The 25,825-nt window shown below is 46.5% G+C and overlaps 1 protein-coding gene and 1 non-coding gene across 2 annotated transcripts in view; one reads left to right on the top strand and one right to left on the bottom strand.

Annotated features, from left to right (window-relative positions):
- Window positions 1-4,591: 4,591 nt before the first annotated feature.
- trnaq-cug lies at window positions 4,592-4,663 on the bottom strand. The gene has a single exon. It is a non-coding gene; the product is annotated as a tRNA-Gln (tRNA).
- A 395-nt stretch (window positions 4,664-5,058) lies between these two features.
- The window catches only part of rab11a (RAB11a, member RAS oncogene family), a 33,492-nt gene continuing 12,725 nt past the window's right edge, over window positions 5,059-25,825 (top strand). Inside the window, exon 1 of the mRNA XM_041175062.1 lies at window positions 5,059-5,292. Coding sequence (XP_041030996.1) covers window positions 5,253-5,292 — 40 coding nt within the window. The 5' untranslated portion in view covers window positions 5,059-5,252. The remainder of the gene's footprint in view (window positions 5,293-25,825) is intronic.

The raw sequence follows: 25,825 nt of genomic DNA on the forward strand, positions 1-25,825 counted from the left end.
AACATGTGTGTGTGAAACATGTGATGCATACATGTGCAGTTCAGTGGGCCAGAGAGTCTGCTGTTTGATAAAGTCAGGGGCGGTATACAGGAAAACGGTTAAATTCGTTATTATTTTGACAAGTAATTGAATTCATGGCACTACTGAATCATTTTATTCATTTTTTTTCCTGTGATATCAAATTTGACAACAGCACTTAATGATCTGTAAACTACTGGAATTGACTGATATACTGTCAAAAGTCACTCAGTTGTTATGGGAACTGAAACTATGTTTATATCATTGACTTCATTAAAATAAATAACGCAGCACAGCATTTAAAACTAGAATAAACAAGTTTACTGTTTCAATCTGGCTCATACAGCATTGCAATTACTCAATTTATCAAGAAAGGAAAGAATTTTCTTCTTTACTGACAAACCAAGGTTCTTCCCCAATCTGTTACTAAAGGATTTGTGCACATTTAAGACATGGGGGAAGTTAAAAGCATCACAAAGATTGAACATTAATGATAGTACATTCCAAATCCTAACCACTTGATGTGTGAACGAGTTTTTCCTCATGTCACCGTTGCTTCTTTTGCTAGTTCCCTAAATCTGTGCCCAATGGGAAGAATTTCTCCTTACTTACTCTGTCCAGACCTCTCATGATTTTGAATACCTCTATCAAATCTCTTCTCAACCTTCTCAAGGAAAATAATCACCTGTTAATCATTTAGACATGAAAGAGGCTGCTTGTGCTCTAAAGCAGATACTTGCTTTATTTATATATCAAATTCTCAAAGTGCATCCATATACATTCTGACCCCATTTTGATTGCATGGTAGTTGATGAGGGGATGCATCAATACATCAGGGTTTCTGTGGAATTTGCTTTCTCAGAGAGCTTTGGAGCAGTGGGCCATTCAAGGCAGGGTTAGATAGGTTCTTGATTGACAAGAGAGTCAAGGGTTATGGGGGGTAGATAGGAAAGTGGGGTTGAGGCCACAATCAGATCAGCCATGATCTTATCGAATGGTGCAACAGGCTCCAGAGGCTGAATGGCCTACTCCTGCTCCTAATTCATATGTTCGTATTAAGTGATGTTCACACCTCCGCAATGCTTAAGTCCTAGAACCTGACATTAAAAAATGACTTTTAAACATCGCTGAATTGGTTACTAGTTGGTTCTTACACCCAGACAAAATGCTTATTAACAAGAAAGGCTCAACACTTTGGTCAGATTTTACAGTCAGGCAAATTTTAAACTTGTCAACCATAGATTTTCTACAGACTTTTGCATTGGAAGTTGCCGTCAGCCAACTAGTGAAAAAGCACATCACCGTCTATAGGGAATCTTGGACCTGCATCAAGAAGGAAAGCAACTGAACGGCCAATCAGATTGAAGAATCTGAACAGGAAGTGTCAGTTACCATCTTTATTTTGCTTTCTCTACCATCAAATCTGATACAGAAAGCAAAATAAAGAGACGAAAGGAAAGATTAGGCTAAGAAAGGGATAACAGAGGTGGAAAGTAAAATAAAAAATCTTTTTATTTACTTTTCTTAGTTTTTAAAATCTCCAGCAATAATTAACATCTGAAGGAATCATACACCACATTTGGTAAAGTACATTTTCAGGACTGTAGAGGTTTTTCAGTAATTAAGGTTCATCACTCTACTAAAAGGGTGCTTATATTGGAGAGATCAAGTCCCAACTTGGTCTGTAAAGAAAGATTTGCATTTATATAGTGCTTGTCACAACCACCAGATGTCTCAAAGTGCTTCACAAACAATGAAGTACCTTTTGAAGTGTAGTCACTTTTGTAATGTAGGAAATACTGTTGCTAATTTGCACTGAACAAAATCCCACTAACAGAAATGTGATGATGCCCAGAAAATCTATTTTTTTGGTGACATTGTTTGACAGCGAAATATTGTCCACAATGCCGGGGATATTTCCCCTGCTCTTCTTCAAAATAATGTCATGGGATCTTTTCCATCACCTAATCAAGCAGATGGGCCCTCAGATTAACATCTCATCCAAAAGGCAGCACCTCCAACGGTGCATCCCTCCCTTGGTACTGCGCTGGAGTATGAGCTATGATTTTCATGCTTGAGCTCTGGAGTGGGAATTGAACCTATAACATTGTGGGGTCAGGGGCAAGTGGGCTATCAGCTGACACAATTAGTAAGTTTAGTGTGTATAAATCAGGTATGTACCACTAATTCACACTATTCAATGTAATTAACTGGTGAGTCTCCTCATGAGATACCAGTACATTGCAATTTATGGAGGAGGAGCACCGCTTGGACAGTGTCTTGCTAACTTGTACATTTATCCCCAATACACTGTTGTTGGAAGTTGTTGTCCGGTTTGCATGTCAATAGCAGTAAGGAACTACACCTGGTCAGCTAAATATTTCAACTCCCATACATGCTGAAGCAGCGATTCTGGAATATATTGAGCATGTCCCATACCTCAGCAGCCACCTCTCTCAAAGGCCGCCATCTGCAAGGAGATCAAACACTGGATCAGCTGCACCAGTTCAACCTTCTACAAACTACGGCAGTGAATGTTTGACAGCCAAGAGCTCCACAAGTCACTAAAAGTCCTAGTGTACAGGGCAGTTATGTATCAGCAACATATAAGAGTGCTAGAGAAATTCTATCAGCAATGCCTCTGCCACCTCCTTTGGATTCAATGGGAGGATCATCACGACAAGCATTCAGGCAAAATTCCAGTGGACTGGTCACTGTGTTTAGATAGCCAAAAACCATCTCCCTGGCCAACTCTCTCAACTCTCAAAAGGCCAATGTTCCAAGGAAGGATAAAGAAAACACTTCAAAGACACTGAAGTTCTTCTTGTGTACGGCACTGGCATTAATGATTGGGAGGAGTTTGATATTTCCTGTCTCTGCCACTAAGGGACCCATTTTACTTTCACTAATCTGTTATTTTACATACCTTTTAGAAACTTTTACAATCTGTTTTTATGTCTCTAACTGGTTTACTTTCATGTTCTATTTTATCTAAATGAATTCTGTTTTCATCCATTGCTGAATTAAAAAAAAATCCAATCTTCAGGTTTACTACTCTTTTGGCAACATTATAAGCCTCTGCCTTTAATCTAATACTACCTTTAACTTCTCTTGTTAGCCACGGTTTGACCACTTTTCCAGTGTGAGTTTTATTCCTGAAGGGCATTGCCCCTCCCTATCTCTGTAATCTTCTCCAACCCCACAATCCTCTGGGATACCTGCGCTCAGAGGATTCTGGCCTCTTGAGAATCCCCATTTTTAATCGTTCCACCATTGGCAACTTGGGCCCCAAGCTCTGGAATTCTTTCCCTAAATCTTCCCGTCCCTCTACCTCACTTTCCTCCTTCAAGACATTTCTTACAAACCTACCTCTTTGACCCCTTTTGACCATCTTCCCATTATTTCCTCATGTGGCTTGGTGTCATATTTTGCTTTATCTTGCTCCAATGAAGTGCTTGGGATACTGATTTATCTAAAAGGTGCTATCTAAATATAAGGCTGCTGTTGGGCTGGTGCACCCCCAAAGACATTTTACAGCCCTGTTGTGGTGGGGATGGGGCTATAAAATGCAGCAAGCCATTCAAAAGTCACTTTGATGGGACCAGAAAATTCCAGAGGTACCGTAAATTCCCACCCATGCTCTATGGCGAGCTCGCCTTCGGCACAACACCAACAGGTTGCCCACATCTATAATACAAGGATGTCTGCGAGCAAGACTTCAAGTTAACTGATGCATGGGAAAGGCTCTGAAGAAGAGTCAATGCGGACTTGAAATGTTAACTCTTTCTCTCCACAGATGCTATCAGACCTGTTGAGCTTCTTCAGCATTTTCTGTTTTTGTTTCATGGGAAGTCCTTGCTGCAGACCCAGAGTGCCTGGGGGTAAGCAATCAGGAATGGGGTGGAAAAAGCAGAGCACTTAAAGAAATGACCAGACGATGGAAAAGAGAGCCTGCCGGAAGGAAAAAAAAACATCAGCTGACCTCAGGCCAACACTATATATCTGTATAAAAACAAAAAAACTGCGGATGCTGGAAATCCAAAACAAAAACAGAATTACCTGAAAAAACTCAGCAGGTCTGGCAGCATCGGTGGAGAAGAAAAGAGTTGACGTTTCGAATCCTCATGACCCTTCGACAGAACTTCAAGTTCTGTCGAAGGGTCATGAGGACTCGAAACGTCAACACTATATATCTGTGCCAGCTATGGAAGCCACTGATAAATTGATCTCTACAGATACACAGATACAACACTGTCCGATCCAGACCTCACCTATCCATCAGCTAAAAGGAAAATACTGCGGATGCTGGAAATCTGAAGCAAGAACAGAAAATGCTGGAAAAACTTAGCAGGTCTAACAGCATCTGCGGAAAGAGAAACAGAGTTAACGTTTCCAGCCAGTATGACTCTTCTTCAAAGTCCTGATGTAGTCTAGTCTTTCCCTCCAGAGATGCTGTCAGACCTGCTGAGTTTTTCCAGCACTTTTTGTGGTTAGTTTCAGATTTGCAGCACCCCGCAGTATTTTGCCTTTATGTTGATGTTTGGTATAAATTTCAATCCTGGGACCAGAATAAAGGTTCCACCGAGATTTGAACTCGGATCGCTGGATTCAGAGTCCAGAGTGCTAACCATTACACCATGGAACCGATAACAACGTCACCACCCACCATGGAATTAAAAGCCAACTCCTACTTCTGTGCCAATGCCCGATCCTCCCCTTTGTGAATTCGCCCCCATTCCTTCCCCATTCAGCCAGCGCCTCGGCCTTTCGCGTCGGGATCCAGACAGGATTCAGTCTTCAGTCTGACGGGTTCCCCGCTCCCCGGCTGGATGCCGGCGCTGCCGCTGCTGCTGTTGCCGCTGGGCGGCGCTCAAGCTACATTTTTGCGCTCTCACCACCGCGTGACGCCAGGGGATTTCATACAGGCCCCGCCCAATTACGTCTTTGTTAGCCCTACCCTCGGGTGACATCTTCGCCGCGGGCCCCGCCCTCAATCGATATTCTCACAAAAATATTAACTTTAGTTTATTAAATGCGGAGGCAATTTATTCCCCGGTTAATAGTGGAGGGAAAAAAGATTAAAATATTTCCGAAAATGGAATAAAACGAATTTGCTGGAATCGTTGTTGGAAAATGTAACCTTTGCTCCGGAAGCGGAAATCGGGTCGCTGGTCGAGTCCGGCGCTCGGTCACTTTGAAACTTTTCCTTTAATTATTTTCACTCGGCCGATAGAATGGGCACCCGGGATGATGAGTATGATTATCTGTTCAAAGGTAGGTTCCCGGTGACCCCGGGGCCGCTTTAACCGCCCCCGCCAACGGACACCCAACACCCCTCCCCCCCTCTCCCCCCCCCTCCCCCCCCCTCTCTCTCTCCCCACACTCCCCCCTCCCCTCACACTCCCCCTTCCCCTCTCTCTCTCTACCCCCACGCTCCCCCCCTCCCCCCTCCCCCCACACTCCCCCCTTCCCCTCTCTCACTCACTCTCTCTCTCTCTCTCTCTCTCTCCCCCCCCCACTCCCCCCTTCCCCCCACTCCCCCTTCCCCTCTCTCTCTCTACCCCCACACTCCCCCCCTCCCCCCACACTCCCCCCCTCCCCCCCACACTCCCCCCTCCCTCTCTCTCTCTCCCCACACTCCCCCCTCCCCCCACACTCCCCCCTTCCCCTCTCTCTCTCTACCCCCACCTCCCCCCTCCCCCCTCCCCCACACTCCCCCCTTCCCCTCTCTCACTCACTCTCTCTCTCTCTCTCTCTCTCTCCCCCCCCCCCCCACTCCCCCCTTCCCCTCTCTCTCTCTCCCCCCCACAACTCCCCCCTCCCCCCACACTCCCCCCCTTCCCCTCTCTCTCTCCCCACACTCCCCCCTCCCCTCACACTCCCCCTTCCCCTCTCTCCCCACGCTCCCCCTTCCCCTCTCTCTCCCCCCACACTCCCCCCACACTCCCCCTTCCCCTCTCTCTCCCCCCACACTCCCCCCTCCCCTCACACTCCCCCTTCCCCTCTCTCCCCACGCTCCCCCTTCCCCTCTCTCTCTCCCCACGCTCCCCCTTCCCCTCTCTCTCCCCCCACACTCCCCCTTCCCCTCTCTCTCCCCCCACACTCCCCCCTCCCCCCACACTCCCCCTTCCCCTCTCTCCCCACGCTCCCCCTTCCCCTCTCTCTCCCCCCACACTCCCCCCACACTCCCCCTTCCCCTCTCTCTCCCCCCACACTCCCCCCACACTCCCCCTTCCCCTCTCTCCCCACGCTCCCCCTTCCCCTCTCTCTCCCCCCACACTCCCCCCTCCCCCCACACTCCCCCCCTTCCCCTCTCTCTCTCCTCACACTCCCCCTTCCCCCTCTCTCTCCTCACACTCCCCCTTCCCCTCTCTCTCCCCCCACACTCCCCCCACACTCCCCCCTCCCCCCACACTCCCCCCTCCCCCCACACTCCCCCCTTCCCCTCTCTCACTCACTCTCTCTCTCTCTCTCTCTCTCCCCCCCCCACTCCCCCCTTCCCCCCCACTCCCCCTTCCCCCTCTCTCTCTCTCCCCCCACACTCCCCCCTTCCCCTCTCTCACTCACTCTCTCTCTCTCTCTCTCTCTCTCTCCCCCCCCCCACTCCCCCCTTCCCCCCCCCACTCCCCCCTTCCCCCCCCACTCCCCCTTCCCCCTCCTCTCTCTCTCCCCCCACACTCCCCCCTTCCCCTCTCTCTCTCCCCACGCTCCCCCTTCCCCTCTCTCTCCCCCCACACTCCCCCCCACACTCCCCCCCTCCCCCCACACTCCCCCCTCCCCCCACACTCCCCCCTTCCCCTCTCTCACTCACTCTCTCTCTCTCTCTCTCTCTCTCTCTCCCCCCCCCACTCCCCCCTTTCCCCCCCCCACTCCCCCCTTCCCCCCCCCCACTCCCCCCTTCCCCCCCCACTCCCCCCTTCCCCCCCCACTCCCCCCTTCCCCCCCCCCCCACTCCCCCCTTCCCCCCCCCCACTCCCCCCTTCCCCCCCCCCACTCCCCCCCTTCCCCCCCCACTCCCCCCTTCCCCCTCTCTCTCTCTCCCCCCCACACTCCCCCCTTCCCCTCTCTCTCTCCCCACGCTCCCCCTTCCTCTCTCTCTCTCTCTACCCCCACGCTCCCCCCTTCCTCTCTCTCTCTCCCCACACTCCCCCTTCCTCTCTCTATATCCCCACGCTCCCCCTTCCTCTCTCTCTCTCTCTACCCCCACGCTCCCCCCTTCCTCTCTCTCTCTACCCCCACGCTCCCCCCTTCCCCTCTCTCTCTCTCTACCCCCACGCTCCCCCTTCCCCTCTCTCGCTCTACCCCTACAATCCCCCCTTCCCCTCTCTCTCTACCCCCACACTCTCCCCCTTCCCCTCTCTGTCTGTCTCTCTCCCCACACTCCCCCCTTCCCCCCTCCCTCTCTCTCCCCCCACACTCCCCCCTCCCCCCTCTCCCTCCCTCCCCCCTCCCCCTCTCCCTCCCTCTCCCCTCCCCCTCTCCCTCCCTCCCCCCCCTCCCCCTCTCCCTCCCTCCCCCCTCCCCCTCTCCCTCCCTCCCCCCTCCCCCTCTCCCTCCCTCCCCCCTCCCCCTCTCCCTCCCCCCACACTCCCCCCTTCCCCTCTCTCTCCCCCTCCCCCCCACTCCCCCTTCCCCTTCCCCCTCGCCCTTCCCCCTCCCTCTCTCCCCCCCACACTCCCCCCTCCCCCTCTCCCTCCCCCCACACTCCCCCCTTCCCCTCTCTCACTCACTCTCTCTCTCTCCCCCACACTCCCCCCATCCTCTCTCTCTCCCCCTTCCCCCCACACTCCCCCCTTCCCCTCTCTCACTCACTCTCTCTCTCCCTCCCCACACTCCCCCCTTCCCCCTGCCCCTCTCTCTCCCCCCACACTCCCCCTTCCTCTCTCTCTCCCCCTTCCCCCCTCCCACTCGCTCTCTCCACTCTCCCCCCTTCCCCTCTCTCTCTCTCTCCCCCCCATACTCCCCCCTTACCCTCTCTCTCTCTCTCTCTCTCTACCCCCACGCTCCCCCCTTCCCCTCTCTCTCTCTCTACCCCCACGCTCCCCACTTCCCCTCTCTCTCTACCCCCACACTCCCCCTTTCACCTCTCTCTCTCTCTACCCCTACGCTCCCCCCTTCCTCTCTCTCTCTCTCTCTACCCCCACACTCCCCCCTTCCCTCTCTCTCTCCCCACACTCCCCCCTTCCCCTCTCTCTCTCTCTCTCTACCCCCACGCTCCCCCTTCCCCTCTCTCGCTCTACCCCCACAATCCCCCCTTCCCCTCTCTCTCTACCCCCACACTCTCCCCCTTCCCCTCTTGCTCTCTCTCCCCCTTCCCCTCTCTCTCTCTCTCTCTCACTCCCCCTTTCCCCCCGCTCTCTCTCTCTCACTCCCCCCTTCCCCCCTCTCTCTCTCTCCCCCCACACTCCCCCCTTCCCTCTCTCCCCCCAACGCTCTCCCCTTCCCCCCCCCCCTCTCTCTCTCTCTCCCCCCACACTCCCCCCTTCCTCTCTCTCTCTCTCTCCCCTTTTCCCAGTTACTGGGTCATGAGAAGCAACAGTAATGGTAGATTTTCTGTCGCTTCCTGGAGAGATCAGGAGCTGCACTGGGATTTGTGGCTGTGTTGCAGTGACAGATCTGATTCACCAATTTGCTGCAGTCTGACTTTATTCAGTTGAATAATTTATAGTTGAAGTTTTAATCTTTGGTCAAATTCTTGAAGGTCCTCGTGGGTTTTCTCCTATTAAAGTATTAATCCATCTGCCAAAGGGAACACCTGTGTTTAAAAACTATTCAATAGTTTAGACATTTTGAACACTTGGTTATAAATAAATTAATAGCTGTGTACAGAATCTGCAACTCAAACCTGATAATTAAGCATTGCACCTTGTACAATTGAAGCAAAAAATTGCCTGTTGCCTAAATGTGGCATTTTTAAATAGGAGAGAAGAATTGAAATAAAAACAGAAAATGTTGGAAAAACTCAGCATGTCTGGCAGCATCTGTGTAGAGGGAAACAGTTAATGTTTTGAGTCCGTGTGACTCTTCAGAGAAAAATTGACTTGGAAGTAGACCTTTTTTTTGCATGTAGCCTGTACTTTACCAAAGTCAGATGTTCTATTGCTGCATTCCTTTTGTTTCACTCTTTAAAAAAATAACTTTCAAAAACCATATATTATAGATATCTTATTAATTGTGAGCAATTTTATTTGAGTTGACCTGAACTAGGTTTGAGATGGTGAATGGCTCAGATTTGGGGACCAAGAATCTCCATAAAACTGATCAAGTTACGTATTTGGATTGTCCAACAATTGTTGCACGTTCTTCAGCTGTTGAAAGCATTTTTCATGTTGTATTTTACTTATATAGCTCAATAATAGCCTGCATTGTGTTTTTGTACCTGTGTACACTGAAACTCAATTGTCTGATCTATAAATATGGTGAATGGTTTTGATTTTGTTGTTATCTTAGCAGCTTTCACCATCCCTCGCTTAACAAATGCCATGTTTAGTGGCTTCTGTTGACACCCCATCAAAACATTAATAAACATTTTATACTGTTTTTACTATCATTTTCAGTCAAGAAAGGACAGGCAACATATTACTTGCCTTTTGGGAATTGGTCATCAGGAGGTATAATATCATAATCCAACATAACACAGGAACTTATGTAGGCCTTTGAGTCTGTTCTGTTATGGCTCATTGGTATCTTTATGCTACTTACCTCCCTTGATTCTGTAATCCCCAATGACAGGCATCTACTATAACATGGCTGATGTAAAGATTTTGTATGAGGAATTCTAAGTGTGAATGCTGAATTCCATGTGTGAACACTGTAACAGAGCAATGAAACACCATCAGTGCCATCTGTAATCCATTTCCTGTTTCTAACTCTCTTGGGTGCCTGTTGTCTTTGCCTAAGATGTAAACTTCTGTGCAAAAGGCATGCAAGCAACACCAAAACAAAAACCTGGAAAAACTCAGCAGGTCTGGCAGCATGGGCGGAGAAGAAAAGAGTTGACGTTTCGAGTCCTCATGACCCTTCGACAGAACTTGAGTGAGTCCAAGCAACACCATGCTTCTTGGATCCAATGTTGGATTTTGAACTGATGCCTGAATTGGCAAAAAATTATTCACTGTTTTTCATCATCCTGTCAGTGAGCCTGCCGGTCTAATACTATGAACAATTGATCAGATAACCCAGGCTGTGTGGTACTGACATAAATAACCAGGACGTTCCATCAAAATGTACTCTGCTGATACAGCCTGAGCCTGAACTGGAGTTGGTCTGGGACTGTGCAGATAAAGGAGAAGAGGGTTAATTGTAGTTTGTGAAATGAGACCTGGTGCTATTCAGGGATGAGGGTGAATGTAAAAAGAGAAAGAAGTTTAATATCAGTCATGTCACTTTCTGTTTACCAGTGCAGTTATATGTTGGCTTTATGTAAACTATTTGAGATTTTGGCAATTGGAGAGGGTACGGAACAGTCAGGGATCCTGGTCCTTGAGCTGATGGATGATGGCACTTCAGTATGTAATTAAAATTACATTTTAACCTTCTTTGTGAGAGCCTGGCATATGACTGGTGCTGCTACTCACTAGCAACCTGTGCTTAAGAAGGATCATACAGACTCGAAACGTTAACTTTGTTTTTCTCTCTCCACAGATGCTGAGTTTTTCCAGCATTTTCTGTTTTTGAACCTGTGCTTCATGTGGGTTCAGTGCAGTTGAGGGATAGCACTGTCTCCAGTTGGAAGAAAAATAGTCTTGGTTCTTAATGGAGTAGAGGAAGAGAGGGATTAGAGATGGTTGTACTGTTTAGGATATTATAACATTGGAGCACATTGTCAAAACAGTGAAACAAGTGTAAGGAGGTGGATGCCTCTGAAACTGTATTTTAATCTCTAGTTTCTGAGGGATGATTTATTGTAGAGGAAGCAGCAAAAAAAAAAAATCAGATGAGCAGTGGCTGAGAGCTGGCTTTTCCTTATTTGATGAGCCTGGTGCAGTGTCTGCTATAATGAGAGTGAAGTGTCTGTTATGATTTGCCCTGGGAAGGAGTGTTGTGCTGGGTTAAAATTTGAGGCATCGTGTTTTAAAATGAAATCCCAAACCCCAAAGCTGGCTGACTGCTGCTATTTCTTGGCACTAGCTGTGGTGAGTGAGTTGTCCTGAGCTCCTTGAAGCCATGTCATGGTGTCAGAGTTGAAATGAGAATCTCTGCATCAGATGTACAAGCTCCTATTTTGTCAGAAGCCCTTCAAAGTATAAGATTATACTTGAAATGGGTACAAGGTGACTAAAGTTTCTTAAACCGTGAGTGTAGTAAAGTGAATTGTGGAGTGACAGGATAATGCTTCTAAAGAATGAAGCCATGAACACAATGAGAGCTTGGGTGTGTCTACTTCTTACAAAGCAACAAACTTGTGGAGGAAACTGTTTCCAACTGCTGATAACCTGGACTGTTTTTAGAAAGGATGACTAATATATAATTAAAGCTGAGCATTTGGTCATGACAAACTTTTTTTTATTCTTTCGTGGGACGTGGGTGTCGCTGGCTGGGCCAGTATTTATTGCCCCTACCTAATTGCCCTAGAGAAGGTGATGGTGAGCTGCCACCTTGAACCGCTGCAGTTCATGTGGTGTAGATACACCCACAGTGTTGTTAGGGGTGGAGTTCCAGGATTTTGACCCAGCGACAGTGAAGGAATGGCAATATATTTCTAAGTCAGGATGGTGAGTGGTTTGGAGGGCAACTTGCAGGTGGCGGTGTTCCCATGTGTCTGCTGCCCTTGTCCTTCTAGATGGTAACAGTTGTGGGTTTGGAAGATGCTGTCTAAGGAGCCTTGGTGAGTTGCTGCAGTGCATCTTGTAGATGGTACACACTGCTGCCATAGTGTGTCGGTGGTGGAGGGAGTGAATGTTTGTGGATTGGGTGCCAACCAAGCAGGCTGCTGTGTCCTGGATGGTCAAGCTTCTTGAGTGTTGTTGGAGCTGCATTCATCCAGGCAAGTGGGGATTATTCCATCACACTCCTGTGCCTTGTAGATGATGGACCGGCTTTGGTGAGTCAGGAGGTGAGTTACTCACTGCAGAATTCCTAGTCTCTAGCTTGCTCTTGTAGCCACAGTATTTATATGGTTAGCCCAGTTCCGATTCTGGTCAATGGTAACCCCCAGGATGTTGATAGTGAGGGATTCAGCGATGGTAATACCATTGAATATCAAGGGGCGATGGTTAGATTCTCTCTTGTTGGAGACGGTCATTGCCCGGCACTTGTGTGGCACGAATGTTACTTGCCACTTGTCAGCTCAAGCCTGGATATTGTCCATTTGCTGCATTTGAACATGGACTGCTTCAGTATCTGAGAAGTCACGAATGGTGCTGAACATCCCCACTTCTGACTGTATGATGGAGGGAAGGTCATTGATGAAGCAGCTGAAGATGGTTGGGCCTAGGACGGGGTGCTGTTTGGCTTTTGTTAAGTGCCAATATTTAAATTAGCAGATTTTAGGGTCTTTAATCTTGTATTACGCTATTGTTACAGTGCCGAAGGAGGCCATTCAGCCCATCGAGTCTGCACTAGCTTTGTATTTTATTGTCTGTATTTCCTGTCAGAGGTGGGGAGTGCAAGGCAACTACCAAAAACTGAACTCTCAGATACATTTGGAATCTGTAAAACAAGAATTAGTGAGTTGGGGCTGTCTCTATGAAGAAACAATAAGTTAGAACTTAGTGGCTGACCCTTTGACAGACTTGGTGGCTTGAATAAAGCTGGAGTTGCTGTTTTAGATTGGGATTGAACCCCTCAATTGGCTCCCCCTTTACATTTACACTCTGGTATAGCATGCTGCAGTATGAAGGAAGTCTCTTTGACAAAATAAATGTTTTGCATCTTAGGCTGTTGATAACAATGACACCTGATTCCATGTGGAGGTTTATTTATATCAGAACCCTGTGTTCTTTGAAATGCATTTTGTCTATTTCACATTTTTATTTGAACGATGAATGGCAGAGATGAGTTAAATCAGGAATTTGTGATTTATTCTTTAAGAAAAATTCCCTTCTGGAGATGTGGGATTCACCATCTAATCAACATTAACTGCTGCACCCTTGAACTTGATAAAACTGACCTGCTCGGCAACTTTAGAGGGCAGCTAAAAGTGAACCACATAGGTGTTGCACTAGAGTCACAGTAGGGCCAATTAGGGACCATAGAGGTAATCTGTGTGTGGACCTGGAAGACGTGGGTACAGTCCTCAATGAATACTTTGCGTCAGTCTTCATAATGGCAAAGAATGACACAGGTACAGACTTCAGGGTGGAGGACTGTGAAATATTAGAGGAAATTAACCTAGAGAGAGATGAGGTACTAGCAGGTTTAGCCTTAAAAGTGGATAAATCCCCAGGCCCGGATGAGATGGATCCCAGGCTGTTGAGGGAGGGAAAGGAGAAGATTTTGGGCTCTGGCAGTAATTTTCAAATTCTCTCTAGCTACCGGTGAGGCTCTGGAGGACTGCTAACATTGTCCCATTATTAAAAAACGAGGGAGGGATAGAGCGGGAAATTACAGGTCAGTCAGCCTAACCTCGGGGGTGGAGAATTTACTAGAAAGAATTCTGAGGGACAGAATATATCTGCACTTGGAGAGACACAAATTAATCAGGGATAGTCAGCATCAATGTGTTAAGGGAAGGTCATGTTTGACAAATTTGATCGAATTTTTTGAGGAGGTAACCAGGACTGTTGATGGTAATGCATTTGAAGTGGTCTACATGGACTTTAGCAAGGCTTTTGATAAGGTCCCTCATGGCAGACTGTTCAAGAAAGTAAGAGTCCATGGGATCCAAGGCAAGTGGCACGTTGGATCCAAAACTGGCTGAGAGGCAGGAAGCAGAGGGTGATGATACAGGGATGTTTCTGTGACTGGAAGTCTGTTTCCAGAGGGGTTCCACAGGGCTCAGTGCAGGGCCCTTGCTGTTTGTAATGTACATAAACAATTTGGACTTACCCCCTACGTTTAAGATCAAGGAGATTGTGGGTGACAAGATTGGTAGGGTGGTAAATAGTGAGGAGGATAGTCGTAAACTGCAGGAGGATATCAATGGACTGGTCAGATGGTCAGAGCAGTGGCAAATGGAATTCAACCCGGAAAAGTGTGATGTAATGCACTTGGGGAGGGCTAATAAGGCAAAGGATTACACTATGAATGGTAGGACTCTGAAAAGCACTGAAGATCAGTGGGACCTTGGTGTACATATCCACAGATCCCTGAAGGTAGCAGGGCAGATGGATAAAGTGGTTAAGAAGGCATATGGGATACTTGCCTTAATTAGCTGAGGTGTAGAATGCAAGAGCTGGGAGGTTATGCTGGAACTGTATAAAATGCTGGTTAGGCCACAACTGGAGTACTGCGTGCAGTTCTGGTCACCACATTACAGGAAGGATGTGATTGGAGAGGGTGCAGAGGAGATTTACCAGGATGTTGCCTAGTCTAGAGGGTCTGAGCTATGAGGAAAGATTGGATAGGCTGGGGTTGTTTTCCTTGGAGCAGTGAGAGGGTTCCTGATAGAGGTGTATAAGATTATGAGGGGCATAGATAGGGTGGATAGGAAAACACTTTTTCCATTTGTAAAGGGGTCAATAACTGGGGGCACAGATTTAAGATAAGAGGTGGAAGGCTAAGAGGGGAGTTGAGGAGAAATTTTTTCACCCAGAGGATGATAGGAAGCTGGAACTCACTGAAAGGGTGGTTGAGTCAGAAACCCTCGTAACATTTAAGAAATATTTAGACATCACTTGAGTTGTCATAGCCTCCAGGGCTATGGGCCAAGTGCTGGAAAATGGGATTAGTGTAGTCAGATCTTGGCTGACCGGCCTAGACACGATGGGCCGAATGGCCTCCTTCTGTGCTGTAAATGTCTATGACTAAATTCTGTGACTATAAATGTGAGGAGTTGGGAGTGTGAGGTCGATCCCAGTCTGGATATATTGCTTTTACTAATTATTAAGTAGCACTAGATATAGACAGCAATTTTCAACTAACTGAGGGTTAATATTGTCCTGTCGTGTATGAAATGTTGTCAAGCTGGAACTCTGAGGTAGGAGTATTGATACTTGTTTGCTAGTCCAAGGAGTGAGCTGTTTCATGATGGTTTAGTGGGATTCTGAGGTGATGGGCTCTGATTATAAACGCAGTGTTAGACCAAAAGACCATAAGACATTAGGCCATTCGGCCCATTGAGCCTGCTCCGCCATTCAATCATGGCTGATAAGTTTCTCAACCCCATTCTTCCGCCTTCTCCCCATAACCTTTGATCCCCTTACCAGTCAAGAACCTAGCTATCTCAGTCTTAAATACACTCAATGACCTGGCCTCCACAGCCTTCTGTGGCAATGAATTCCATAGATTCACCACTCTGGCTAAAGAAGTTTCTCCTCATCTCTGTTCTAAAAGGCCTTCCCTTTACTCTGAGGCTGTGCCTCGGGTCCTAGTCTCTCCTACTAATGGAAACATCTTCCCCACGTTCACTCTATCCAGGCCTTTCAGTATTCTGTAAGTTTCAATCAGATCCCCCCTCATCCTTCTAAACTCCATCGAGTATAGATCCAGAGTCCTCAAACGTTCCTCATATGTTAAGCCTTTCATTCCTGGGATCGTTCTTGTGAACCTCCTCTGGACCCTCTCCAGGGCCAGAACATCCTTCCTGAGATACAGGGCCCAAAATTGCTCACAATATTCTAAATGTGGTCTGACCAGAGCCTTATAAAGCCTCAGCAGCACATCCCTGCTTTTATATTCTAGTCCTTCCGAAATAAATGCCAACATTGCATTTGCCTTCCTAACTACCGACTCAACCTGCAAGTTAACCTTAAGAGAATTCTGGACCAGGACTCCCAAGTCCCTTTGCACTCCAGATTTCTGAATTCTCTCCCCATTTAGGAAATAGCCTATGCCTCTATTCTTCCTACCAAAGTGCATGACCTCATACTTCCCCACGTTGTATTCCATCTGCCACTTCTTTGCCCATTCTCCTAAACTGTCCAAATCCTTCTGCAGCCTCCCCACCTCTTCAATATTACCTGTCCCTCTACCTATGTTTGTATCATCTGCAAACTTAGCCAGGATGCCCTCAGTTCCTTCATCTAGATCATTAATGTATAAAGTGAAAAGTTGTGGTCCCAACACTGACCCTTGTGGAACTCCACTAGTCACCGGCCGCCATCCTGAGAAGGACCCCCTTATCCCCATTCCCTGCCTCCTGCCAGACAGCCAATCTTCTATCCATGTTAGTACCTTGCCTCTAACACCATGGGCTCTTATCTTACTGAGCAGCCTCCTGTGCGGCACCTTGTCAAAGGCCTTCTGGAAGTCCAAGTAGATAACATCCATTGGCTCTCCTTTGGGTAACCTACTTGTTATCTCCTCAAAGAATTCTAACAGGTTTGTCAGGCATGACCTCCCCTTGATGAAACCATGCTGACTTTGCCCTATTTTACCATGCACTTCCAAGTATTCTGAAATCTCATCCGTAATAATAGACCCTAAAATCTTACCAACAACCGAGGTCAGGCTAATCAGCCTGTAATTTCCCGTCTTTTGCCTCACTCCCTTCTTAAACAGGGGGGTTACATTAGCAATTTTCCAGTCCTCCGGAACCCTCCCTGACTCCAGTGATTCCTGAAAGATCGCCACTAATACCTCCACTATCTCTTCAGCTATCTCGTTCAGAACTCTGGGGTGTAATCCATCTGGCCCAGGTGATTTATCCACCTTCAGACCTTTCAGTTTTCCTAGCACCTTCTCCTTGGTAATGGCCACCACACTCACCTCTGCCCCCCGACTCTCTTGAACTTTGGGGATGTTACTCGTGTCTTCCACTGTGAAGACTGACGCAAAGTACCTATTCAGTTCCTCCACCATTTCTTTGTTCCCCACTACTACTTCTCTAGTGTCATTTTCCAGCAGCCCAATGTCCTCTTTCGCCTCTCTCTTACCCTTTATATATCTAAAAAAAACTCTTGCAATCTTCTTTTATATTACTGGCTAGTTTACTTTCATGTTTAATCTTCTCCCTCCTTATTTCATTTTTAGTTGTCTTCTGTTGGTCTTTGTAGGCTTCCCAATCCCCTGGTTTCCCACTGCTCTTCGCCGCATTCTATGCTTTCTCTTTAGCTTTTATGCTGTCCCTGACTTCCCTTGTCAGCCATGGTTGCCTCGTTCTCCCTTTAGTATGCTTCTTCTTCTTAGGGATGAATTTTAGCTGTGTCTCCCAAATTACTCCCAGAAACTCCTGCCATTGCTGTTCCACTGTCTTTCCTGCTAGGCTCATCTCCCAGTCAATTCTGGCCAGCTCCTCCCTCATGCATCTGTAGTTGCCTTTATTCAACTGTAATACCATTACATCTGATTCCAGCTTTTTCCCCTCAAATTGCAGGGTAAATTCTATCATATTACGGTTACATCCTCCTAAGGGTTCCTTCACCTTAAGCTCACTTATCAAATCTGCCTCATTACACATCACTAAATCTAGAATTGCCTGTTCCCTAGTGGACTCCACCACAAGCTGCTCCAAAAACCATCTCATAGACATTCCACAAATTCCTTTTCTTGGGATCCACTACCAACCTGATTTTCCCAGTCTACCTGCGTATTGAAATCCCCCATGATCATTGTAACCTTGCCTTTCTTACACATCTTTTCTGTCTCCTGGTGTATCTTGTGCCCCACATCCTGACTACTGTTCGGAGGCCTGTAAATAACTCCCATTATGGTTTTTTCACCTTTGCAGTTCCTCAACTCTACCCACACAGATTCTACATCATCTGACCCTACGTCATTTCTTGCTATTGATTTAATTTCATTTCTTAATAATAAAGCAACCCCACCCCCTCTGCCAACCTGCCTATCTTTTCGATAGGATATATATCCTTGGATATTTAGCTCCCAGGCCTGATCCCCTTGCAGCCATGTCTCCGTGATGCCCACCACGTCATACCTGCCAATTTCAATCTGCGCCACAAGCTCATTTACCTTATTTCGTATACTGCGTGCATTCAGATACAACACCTTCAGTCCTGTATTTCCCGTCCCCTTTCTCATTGTCGTCCCTTTATCTGATGTGCTTGAAGTTAGATTCCTAGCCCTTTGCAAACATTCTGTCCTATTTTGTGTTCTGGGGACCTTAATAGCCTCTCCTGGGCTCTGCTTTCTTAGTTTTTTCATAATTTTCCATGAAGTTGAATCCACCCCCACAACGCTAACCTGCTGCTTTGTTTCCCATTAGTCATACTTGGAGTTTTACCCTTCCCTCCCCCCCCCACTTTCTAGTTTAAAGTCCTGTTGACCACCCTATTTACCCTTTTTGCTAGAACATTGGTCCCAGATCGGTTCAGGTGGAGACCGTCCCAACGGTACAGATCCCTCCTGTTCCAATACTGATGCCAGTGCCCCACGAAATGGAACCCCTGTTTCCCGCAGCACTCCTTTAGCCACGTGTTTACTTCCCTTATTCTCGCGTCCCTATGCCAATTTGCACGTGGCTTGGGTAGTAATCCGGAGATTATAACCCTTGAGGACCTGTTCTTTAATTTAGTTCCTCATTCCTGATAATCCCCAAACAGGTCCTCTTTCCTAGTCTTACCTATGTTATTTAACCCGACGTAGACCACAACAACTGGATGCTCCCGCTCCCTCTCCAATATCCTTTCAAGCTGGTCAGCGATGTCCCTCACCCTGGCACCGGGCAGGCAACATACCATGCAGGACCCTCGATCCTGCTTACAAAGGAAGCTATCAATTCCCCTAATTATAGACTCCCCTACAACTACTAGGTCTTTTTGCTCCCCCCTCTTGAATGGCCTCCTGTGCCACAGTGCCGTGGTCAGCTGGCTCATCCTTCCTACAGCCCTCTTCCTCATCCACACAGGAAGCAAGTACCTCATAGCTGTTGGACAAGGTCAAGAACTGAGGCTCCTCTGTTCCTGAACATAGGATCCCTCTACCCGACTCACTTGCAGTCACACCCTGCTGAACCTGACCGAATTTGAGGTACTTAATCTACTGGGTGTGACCGCCTCCTGAAACAAAGCGTCCAGGTAACTCTTCCCCTCCCGGATATGCTGGAGCTCAGACTCCAGCTCATCAATTCTGAGCTGGAGTTCCTCCGGCAACCAACACTTGCTGCAGATGTGGTCACTGTGGCTCGCAATGGGATCTGCCAGCTCCCACATCATACAGCTACAGCACATCACCTGCCCAGCCATCTCGACTTAGATAATTAATTTATTAATTAGCTCTGCAGTGTTTTTTCAGATTTCCTACCAACCAATCAGGTCACAGCTTTCCTGTGATGTCACTTTTTCAGTTTTGGCTTCAGTTACTCTGTGCCCTGAGGTCACCGCTCTGGTGCTCCTCCCTCTGAGTCTGCTCCCTGGAAACAAGGCCGCGAATCCCTGAGGTAAGCTAGATTTATGCTCACCGTTCCGGTGCTCCTCCCTCCGAATCTGCTCCCTGGAGACAAGGCCACGAATCCCTGAGGTAAGCCAAATTTATACTCACCGCCCTGGTGCTCCTCCCTCCAAGTCTGCTCCCAGGATTTACTCACCAATCAGCTGCTTTTTCTTTAAAATCCACTTTCAGAAGTGTTGGAGTGTTGGAGGGGAAAGGGGTGAGATTGCAACTAGTTTGACATTTGGCTCGAGTTAACACTTGCAGGCAATGGTTTTGGGTGTTTACAAATGGCTTGTTAATGTAAGTTCTGCAGACTGTTTCTATGGTATAACTGATGTTCGTACTGCTGCAATTGACTTCAGGCTGAATGTGCTTTTCATTTCTCTGTAACCCAGGTGTTTGCCATGTTAGTTTCGATCCAACCCAATCACGGTTGGTGAGCACAGTGAGTACCATTTTAGATAGTGTTAACTTGTTTATTTTTTAATTGGTAGAATGGGTAATAGGCACTCTAGTGTTGAGTTGAGGATCAAGTTGATTGAGACTCGTGAGTGCTAAACACCTCAACACTCAACTTGTCTGATCAGCGCGGAGCAGCAATTGATGGAATTCAAGTCAGAGGAAGGTATGTTCACACTGCCCGCCTCGGGCCAGGGATGCATGGTGCCTGTTCAGTGTTTAATATGTGGAATAGTGTACAACCTCAGTCGAAATAGAAAACAGAGGCTACTAACTTCTGATTTTGATTCGAAGAGAGCTATGGAATGAGATCTTGAAGACTCAGATATTTATATTAAAAAAAATTTTTATAAATTAAATTCGATTTAATGAAAATCTAATTGGACCTGATTCCTTGTTGCGAGTGTGGGGCCAGTGATATCTTCAATTGATGGGTGGGGGAGGCTGAAGGCAGCAACCAGGCCACAGTTGTGCTGAAGTTTTCAGGTGACACTCTTGCTTCTAGTTGTCAATCTATATGATGAGCAAAGTCACAGTTTGTCCTGGACTCTGAATTTGGATAAATGTCAGCTGCCATGGCATGTATGGAACAGTTTGTAAAGTGAATTTACATCTGACTAATGTCAAAGTTTGAACTATTCTGCCTGTTTCATGCTCTTTCTTTGTATCTCTTTGAACCTTTGAATCACCTTACCAAATATCCTCCCACAATATCCTCCCACTTCCCTCTGGAATTTGCTGACTGTCTTCACAGGAACAGTTATTTATTGCAACTAAGCAGTCCTTTCCATTCCATGTTCTAATTGAACTTCAGAGTAACTTGCTGACCTTAAGCTCTACTCTTCCAATGAAGAGGAAAAGGCAGTCTCTCTCTGGTGATAAGGCTGTTACAAAAGAGCAGGGGGTTGAGATTAACACAGTGGATTGTTGTGATCTGGTGAGCATTGTCTGAAAGGGCAGTGGAGACAATTTCAATCGTAACTTTCAAAAGACAATTGGATAAATGCTTGAAGATAAAGGCTATAGGAAAAAGAAGGGGAATGGGATTAATTGACTAGCTTGTTAAATGTACAATGGGTCGAGTGGTTGGCTCCTCTGTTGTAGAATTCCATGATGTATCCCAATTTACTATGATAAATTTCATTTGAAGATATGACATTGAATACTTGAGTATAAAATGCTGCAGTTTCAAGCGTCAAACCATGGCAGGCTCTCCTGCTTTGTGGTAAAATGGGTGCACACCCATTACTGAGGTGTGAGTAATTGATCACTCGTGACACCGACCTAAATTCCTTTACAACAAAGATTCATTTATCTCTTGTTGAGTTTTTGCTGAGCTGGGCTGTTTGCAGATGATTTGCTGAGGTGGATCTTAGTTTGATTGGGTAAGCAGTGTGCAGGCTTGGCCTTGCTACAGTTACCTTTGCTCAAATTGACTCTCTGAACCCAGCTAGGCTGTGGTTTTACTGCTGGGATTTCAGCAATGTGAATTTGGGAGAGCCAGTGAACAGTCTCCTTATACAGAAGCTCTTTTTAAAAAAAATAAATAAATAAATTTAGCAACAAACTCTTCAGCTAAATTGATAGGAGTTCCATGGATTGCTTAAGACTTCACCAGGAAAAGTAATCAGAAAGCAATTCCGCAGTAGTGATGAGAGAGCCTGAGTGCCTGTGGTCTCCCACACTGAGCTGTTAATCAAGCTGGGGCATGTAGGGAGGGAGTGAAAGCCAACAACCAACAGACCCTTTGTTTCACACAGGTATTGGTTGGAAATTTGTAGTAGGTAGGCTGTTTTCATCAGGAATTTTCACTAAGTAGTACGGCAGAAAATTGCCTTTGCCTTGGGGCAGTTGTGGTTGGGTTACCAGTGATGCGCACTAAATATTACACATGTCACACAAATAGGAAACCGATGGGGCAGGGCTTCAGACGTGGATGAGCATTTCTTTAATTAGTCACTCCCCTGCTGAGTGTCCATTACAGACTTTGCCTGGACATGTTTAAAATTTACCTGGTTTTTCATGTAGCTCGCACAGTGCCTTATTCAACTGCTGCTGACAATGTGAAACTTTTGCTGTGATTTGTTAGGAATCCTTCCCTCCTTTCATTTTCTTATTCCACTGTCCTTTCCCCTTATTATGTCCTCAAGTTTTTAATTCCAGTTATTCAGTGATCTATTCTGGGATTGGGGATTGCACCAGCTGTTTCAACCTGTGGTCTTAGTCTTCCAAACCTAGACAACACTGTTCTCCGTTCTGAAGAAGAGTCCTATTCCACTCAACGTTAACTCTGTTTCTCCCTCCATTAATGTTCCCAGATGTGTTGAGTTTTTCCAGCATTTTCTGTCTTAGCTTGATCTTCTGCACTTGGTGTTCACAGGTTTCACCTCTGAGTTTTGAGGGCCTGAGTTTTTGAAAGGATAATTTCTTAGTTTTGTTGCTGATCCCAAATCAGCAACTTGAAATACGTGCAAATTAAAGAGAACAGGAATTTAAACTATGTACATGGCCCTGGAGCTTCATGGAATTTGCTTTTACAGCTTCTGGAGATGGGAATTTGGAAGCCTGGGGCTGCACAGTTCTGCATTTGTCTGTAACCTGTAAACCTGTCAGCTGTGGCTCAGTAGGTAGCACTTCTACCTCTGAGTCAGAGGTTGTGGGTTCTAGTCCCATTCAAGAGACTTCAATGCATAATCTAGACTGACACTGTAGTGCTGAGGGAGTGCTGCACTGTTGGAGGTCCTGATGTTTGGATGAAGCGTTTTAAAACGGAGGCCTCGTCTGCCCCCTGAAATGAATATAAAAGATCCCTTTGCGCTATTTGAAGGAGAGCAGGGAGTTCTCCCTGGTGTCGTGGCCAGCACCTGAAAAAAAACAACCGATCACTTATTTCATTGTGCTTGGGAGTTTGCTGTGTGCAAGTTGGCTGCTGCTGTTGCTATATTACAGCACTTTGAAAAATACCTCACTGGCTGGCACATCCTGATGTCGTGATGTTGCTTTGATTCTGGTTTACTTTTTTGCTAATGGGCTATAGGTCAGAGGTCAGCAGATGGCAAAGTCCCAGGCCACTACTGATGGCTCGTTGCATTCCCTGTGACTGAGTTCAGTGCACATCATTGTGCCTTACTCCAGCTGAATCATTATTAAAAATATGGAAGAATCGGTTTCTGAGGAGGATGTGACTCATGATTCAGTGATTGTCCAGAATCCTTCAGAACCAACAATAACTGAAACTTGAAATGCCTCTGAGCTCTATAAATAAAAAGGTGGATTTAATGAGTTTTTCAGAAGTACCTTGGTGCTTCATACTTGAAAGTGCTCAATTGTTTATCAGAAAAATGTCGGCTTGCTACGTCCCACAATCAGCCACAGAATGATCCTGGGAGAATTCCCTGCTCTTCAGATTTTGGCATGGTATCCTTATGGCCCACAGTTATAACATCTCAACAGGAGGGTGGGACAACATTGTAAACCCTTTCAAACCTGCTCTGATGTCAAAGATTAAAGTGTTGAAATTATAGTGACTCGAACTGCAGCTTCCAACGCTAAAGCTTGACTGCAGTCAGACAGTCACAGTTTTTGCTGATCCATTGCCAACTGATTCTTGTGGAGTCAGTGTTTGATTTTCAGATCCTGCATTCAGCCAGAGGAATGGGCTGCAAGCTGGCAATTGGCACAGGAGGGATAGAGGAAGTTTGCTTTAGCATAGTGCGAAGATACAGGCAATGTTATCTGGAGTTTGGATGCAGTCCCAGAGTCTGCAGGCTGTCATTTACTTAGTGGTAAATTCAGAACAATGGGGTTATGCATTTCAGGAACTGCAGAGAGATTAGGTTGTTGCAGCCTATATCTTTTGTCCACTTGTTCCAGAAGTGCCAGGCGATTGGTTCTTGTGTCTTAACAGCAGGGTGGAAAATTTGCAATCAAAAGAAAATATATTTTTTAAACCTATTATTATTCTCTTGGTGGCTCAGGAATCAGAAACACAATGTTCCTGTCACCTACCAGGTAGTGATTCCAGGTGCTGTTAGATTGCTCTTTGAGTTTTGGAGATTGCTCTGATCTTAAAATCAATACATCTAAGGAAGAGCTGATACCATTTCGCCCACCTCCCACAAAACATCATAGCATCTAGTTACTGCTTAAATAGTTTGAGTTTTTGTCTTTACCCAGAGTCCCTACCATGTTTTTATTTCATCATTTCTAAAATTATGCCATCGTTCCTAAATTTCCCTTCTTTTGAGCCCTTGGTCCTGAGTGTTCTCAGTGTGGCTAAAGGTTATTTACTTTCCCATTCTGTTATTTATCTTGTTAATCTTTGAGATCCATCTTGAGTATAGATATCTTGTACTGTACTTGTGTAGTCTGGCACCATTCATGGTGTGAATGTGCCTTCCTTAGATTTGCACATTCCTGCTTTACCAGTGCAGTTTAGCATTGTTTGTTTTACTGCTCACGGCTTTGTGTTGGTTGGCCGTGATGGGTGCCTAATCAGTGCCTTCCTTGATTTTATTTTATGACTGGTGTTGTGCAAGAGTCTAGGGTGAAGGTGGAAGACCCTGTGACATGTCAAGTCCTACGAAACAGTGGGTCTCTGCTCTTCCTCCAAGATAAGGTGCAATGAAGTGAATTGACACCTCCTTTGTCACAAAAACTGCTGGAAAAATTCAGCAGGTCTGATAGCATCTGTGGAGAGAAAGGCGGAGTTAATGTTTTGAATCCGTATGACTCTTCAGAGCTAAGAGAAGTAAAAATGTGGTGAAATTTATACTGTTTGGGGGTGGTGGTGGTGGTGGTGGAGCAGGTGAAGCTGGATAGAAGGCCAGCGATAGGTGGGGGCAAAGGAGAGATTGACAAAGATGTCATGGACAAAAGGTCAAAGGAGTGCTGATGGTGGTACTGGCTGAAGGAGGTGCTAATGGTGACATTAAGGGTAGAAAGCAGAATGTGATAATAGCAGGACAAGGGTAAGCACCCTGGAAAGAACAACATGAACAAGTGACATATGGCCCTAGTGGGGGTGGGGTTGGGGGAGGGAACGGTGTTGGGGGGAAAAAAGGTCAAAAATAGGCTAAAAGATGGGGATTAAACAATGAATGAAAATGAATCAAAAAATAATAAACAGTGAGGAAAAAATAAAAATGAATATTGATAAAGGGGGATGAAAAGGGGTTGAGGATGGAGGAGAGCGTTCATGGTCTGAAGTTATTGAACTTAGTATTCAGTCCGGAAGGCTGTAAAGTGCCTAATGGGAAGATGAGGTGCTGTTCCTCCAGTTCGCGTTGAGTTTCACTGGAACATTGCAGCAGGCCAAGGACGGACATGAGAGCAGGGTGGAGTGTTGAAATGGCAAGCGACAGGGAGGTCTGGGTCATGCTTGCGAACAGACCGAAGGTGTTCCGCAAAGCGGTCACCCAGTCTGCGTTTGGTCTCTCCAATGTAGAGGAAACCGCATTGGGAGCAGCGAATGCAGTAGACTAAAATGAGGGAAGTGCAAGTGAAGCGCTGCCTCACTTGAAAGGAGTATTTGGGCCCTTGGATGGTGAGGAGGGGGGAGGTAAAGGGGCAGATGTTGCACCTTCTACGGTTGCAACACCACCTTTCTGTTTATGGGGCCAGCATTTTTTGAGGTGCTCAATGGGAGTTTGGCAAAAACCTGATGAGCCGAATGGCCTCCTGTGCAATTATGACTCGGACTCGAAGGACAAAAGCCAGTTGTATTGCCCTGAATCACAGCCTGTCCCAAAGATTTGATAGAGCATTATTGCAAAGGGTAATTCATTCACTTATCTGTAATTTTAAACCTGGTGTCTCCTGACAATATCACTGGCTCATAGGCAAAAACCCACCGTCGTGCCTAGCTGCACCCCTCCCGGTTAACACACTCAAAACCATTCCTTTTTCGATGCTCTGC

This window comes from Carcharodon carcharias, chromosome 26 (genome assembly GCF_017639515.1).
Source record: "Carcharodon carcharias isolate sCarCar2 chromosome 26, sCarCar2.pri, whole genome shotgun sequence".
In the NCBI taxonomy this organism is placed as follows: domain Eukaryota; kingdom Metazoa; phylum Chordata; class Chondrichthyes; order Lamniformes; family Lamnidae; genus Carcharodon; species Carcharodon carcharias.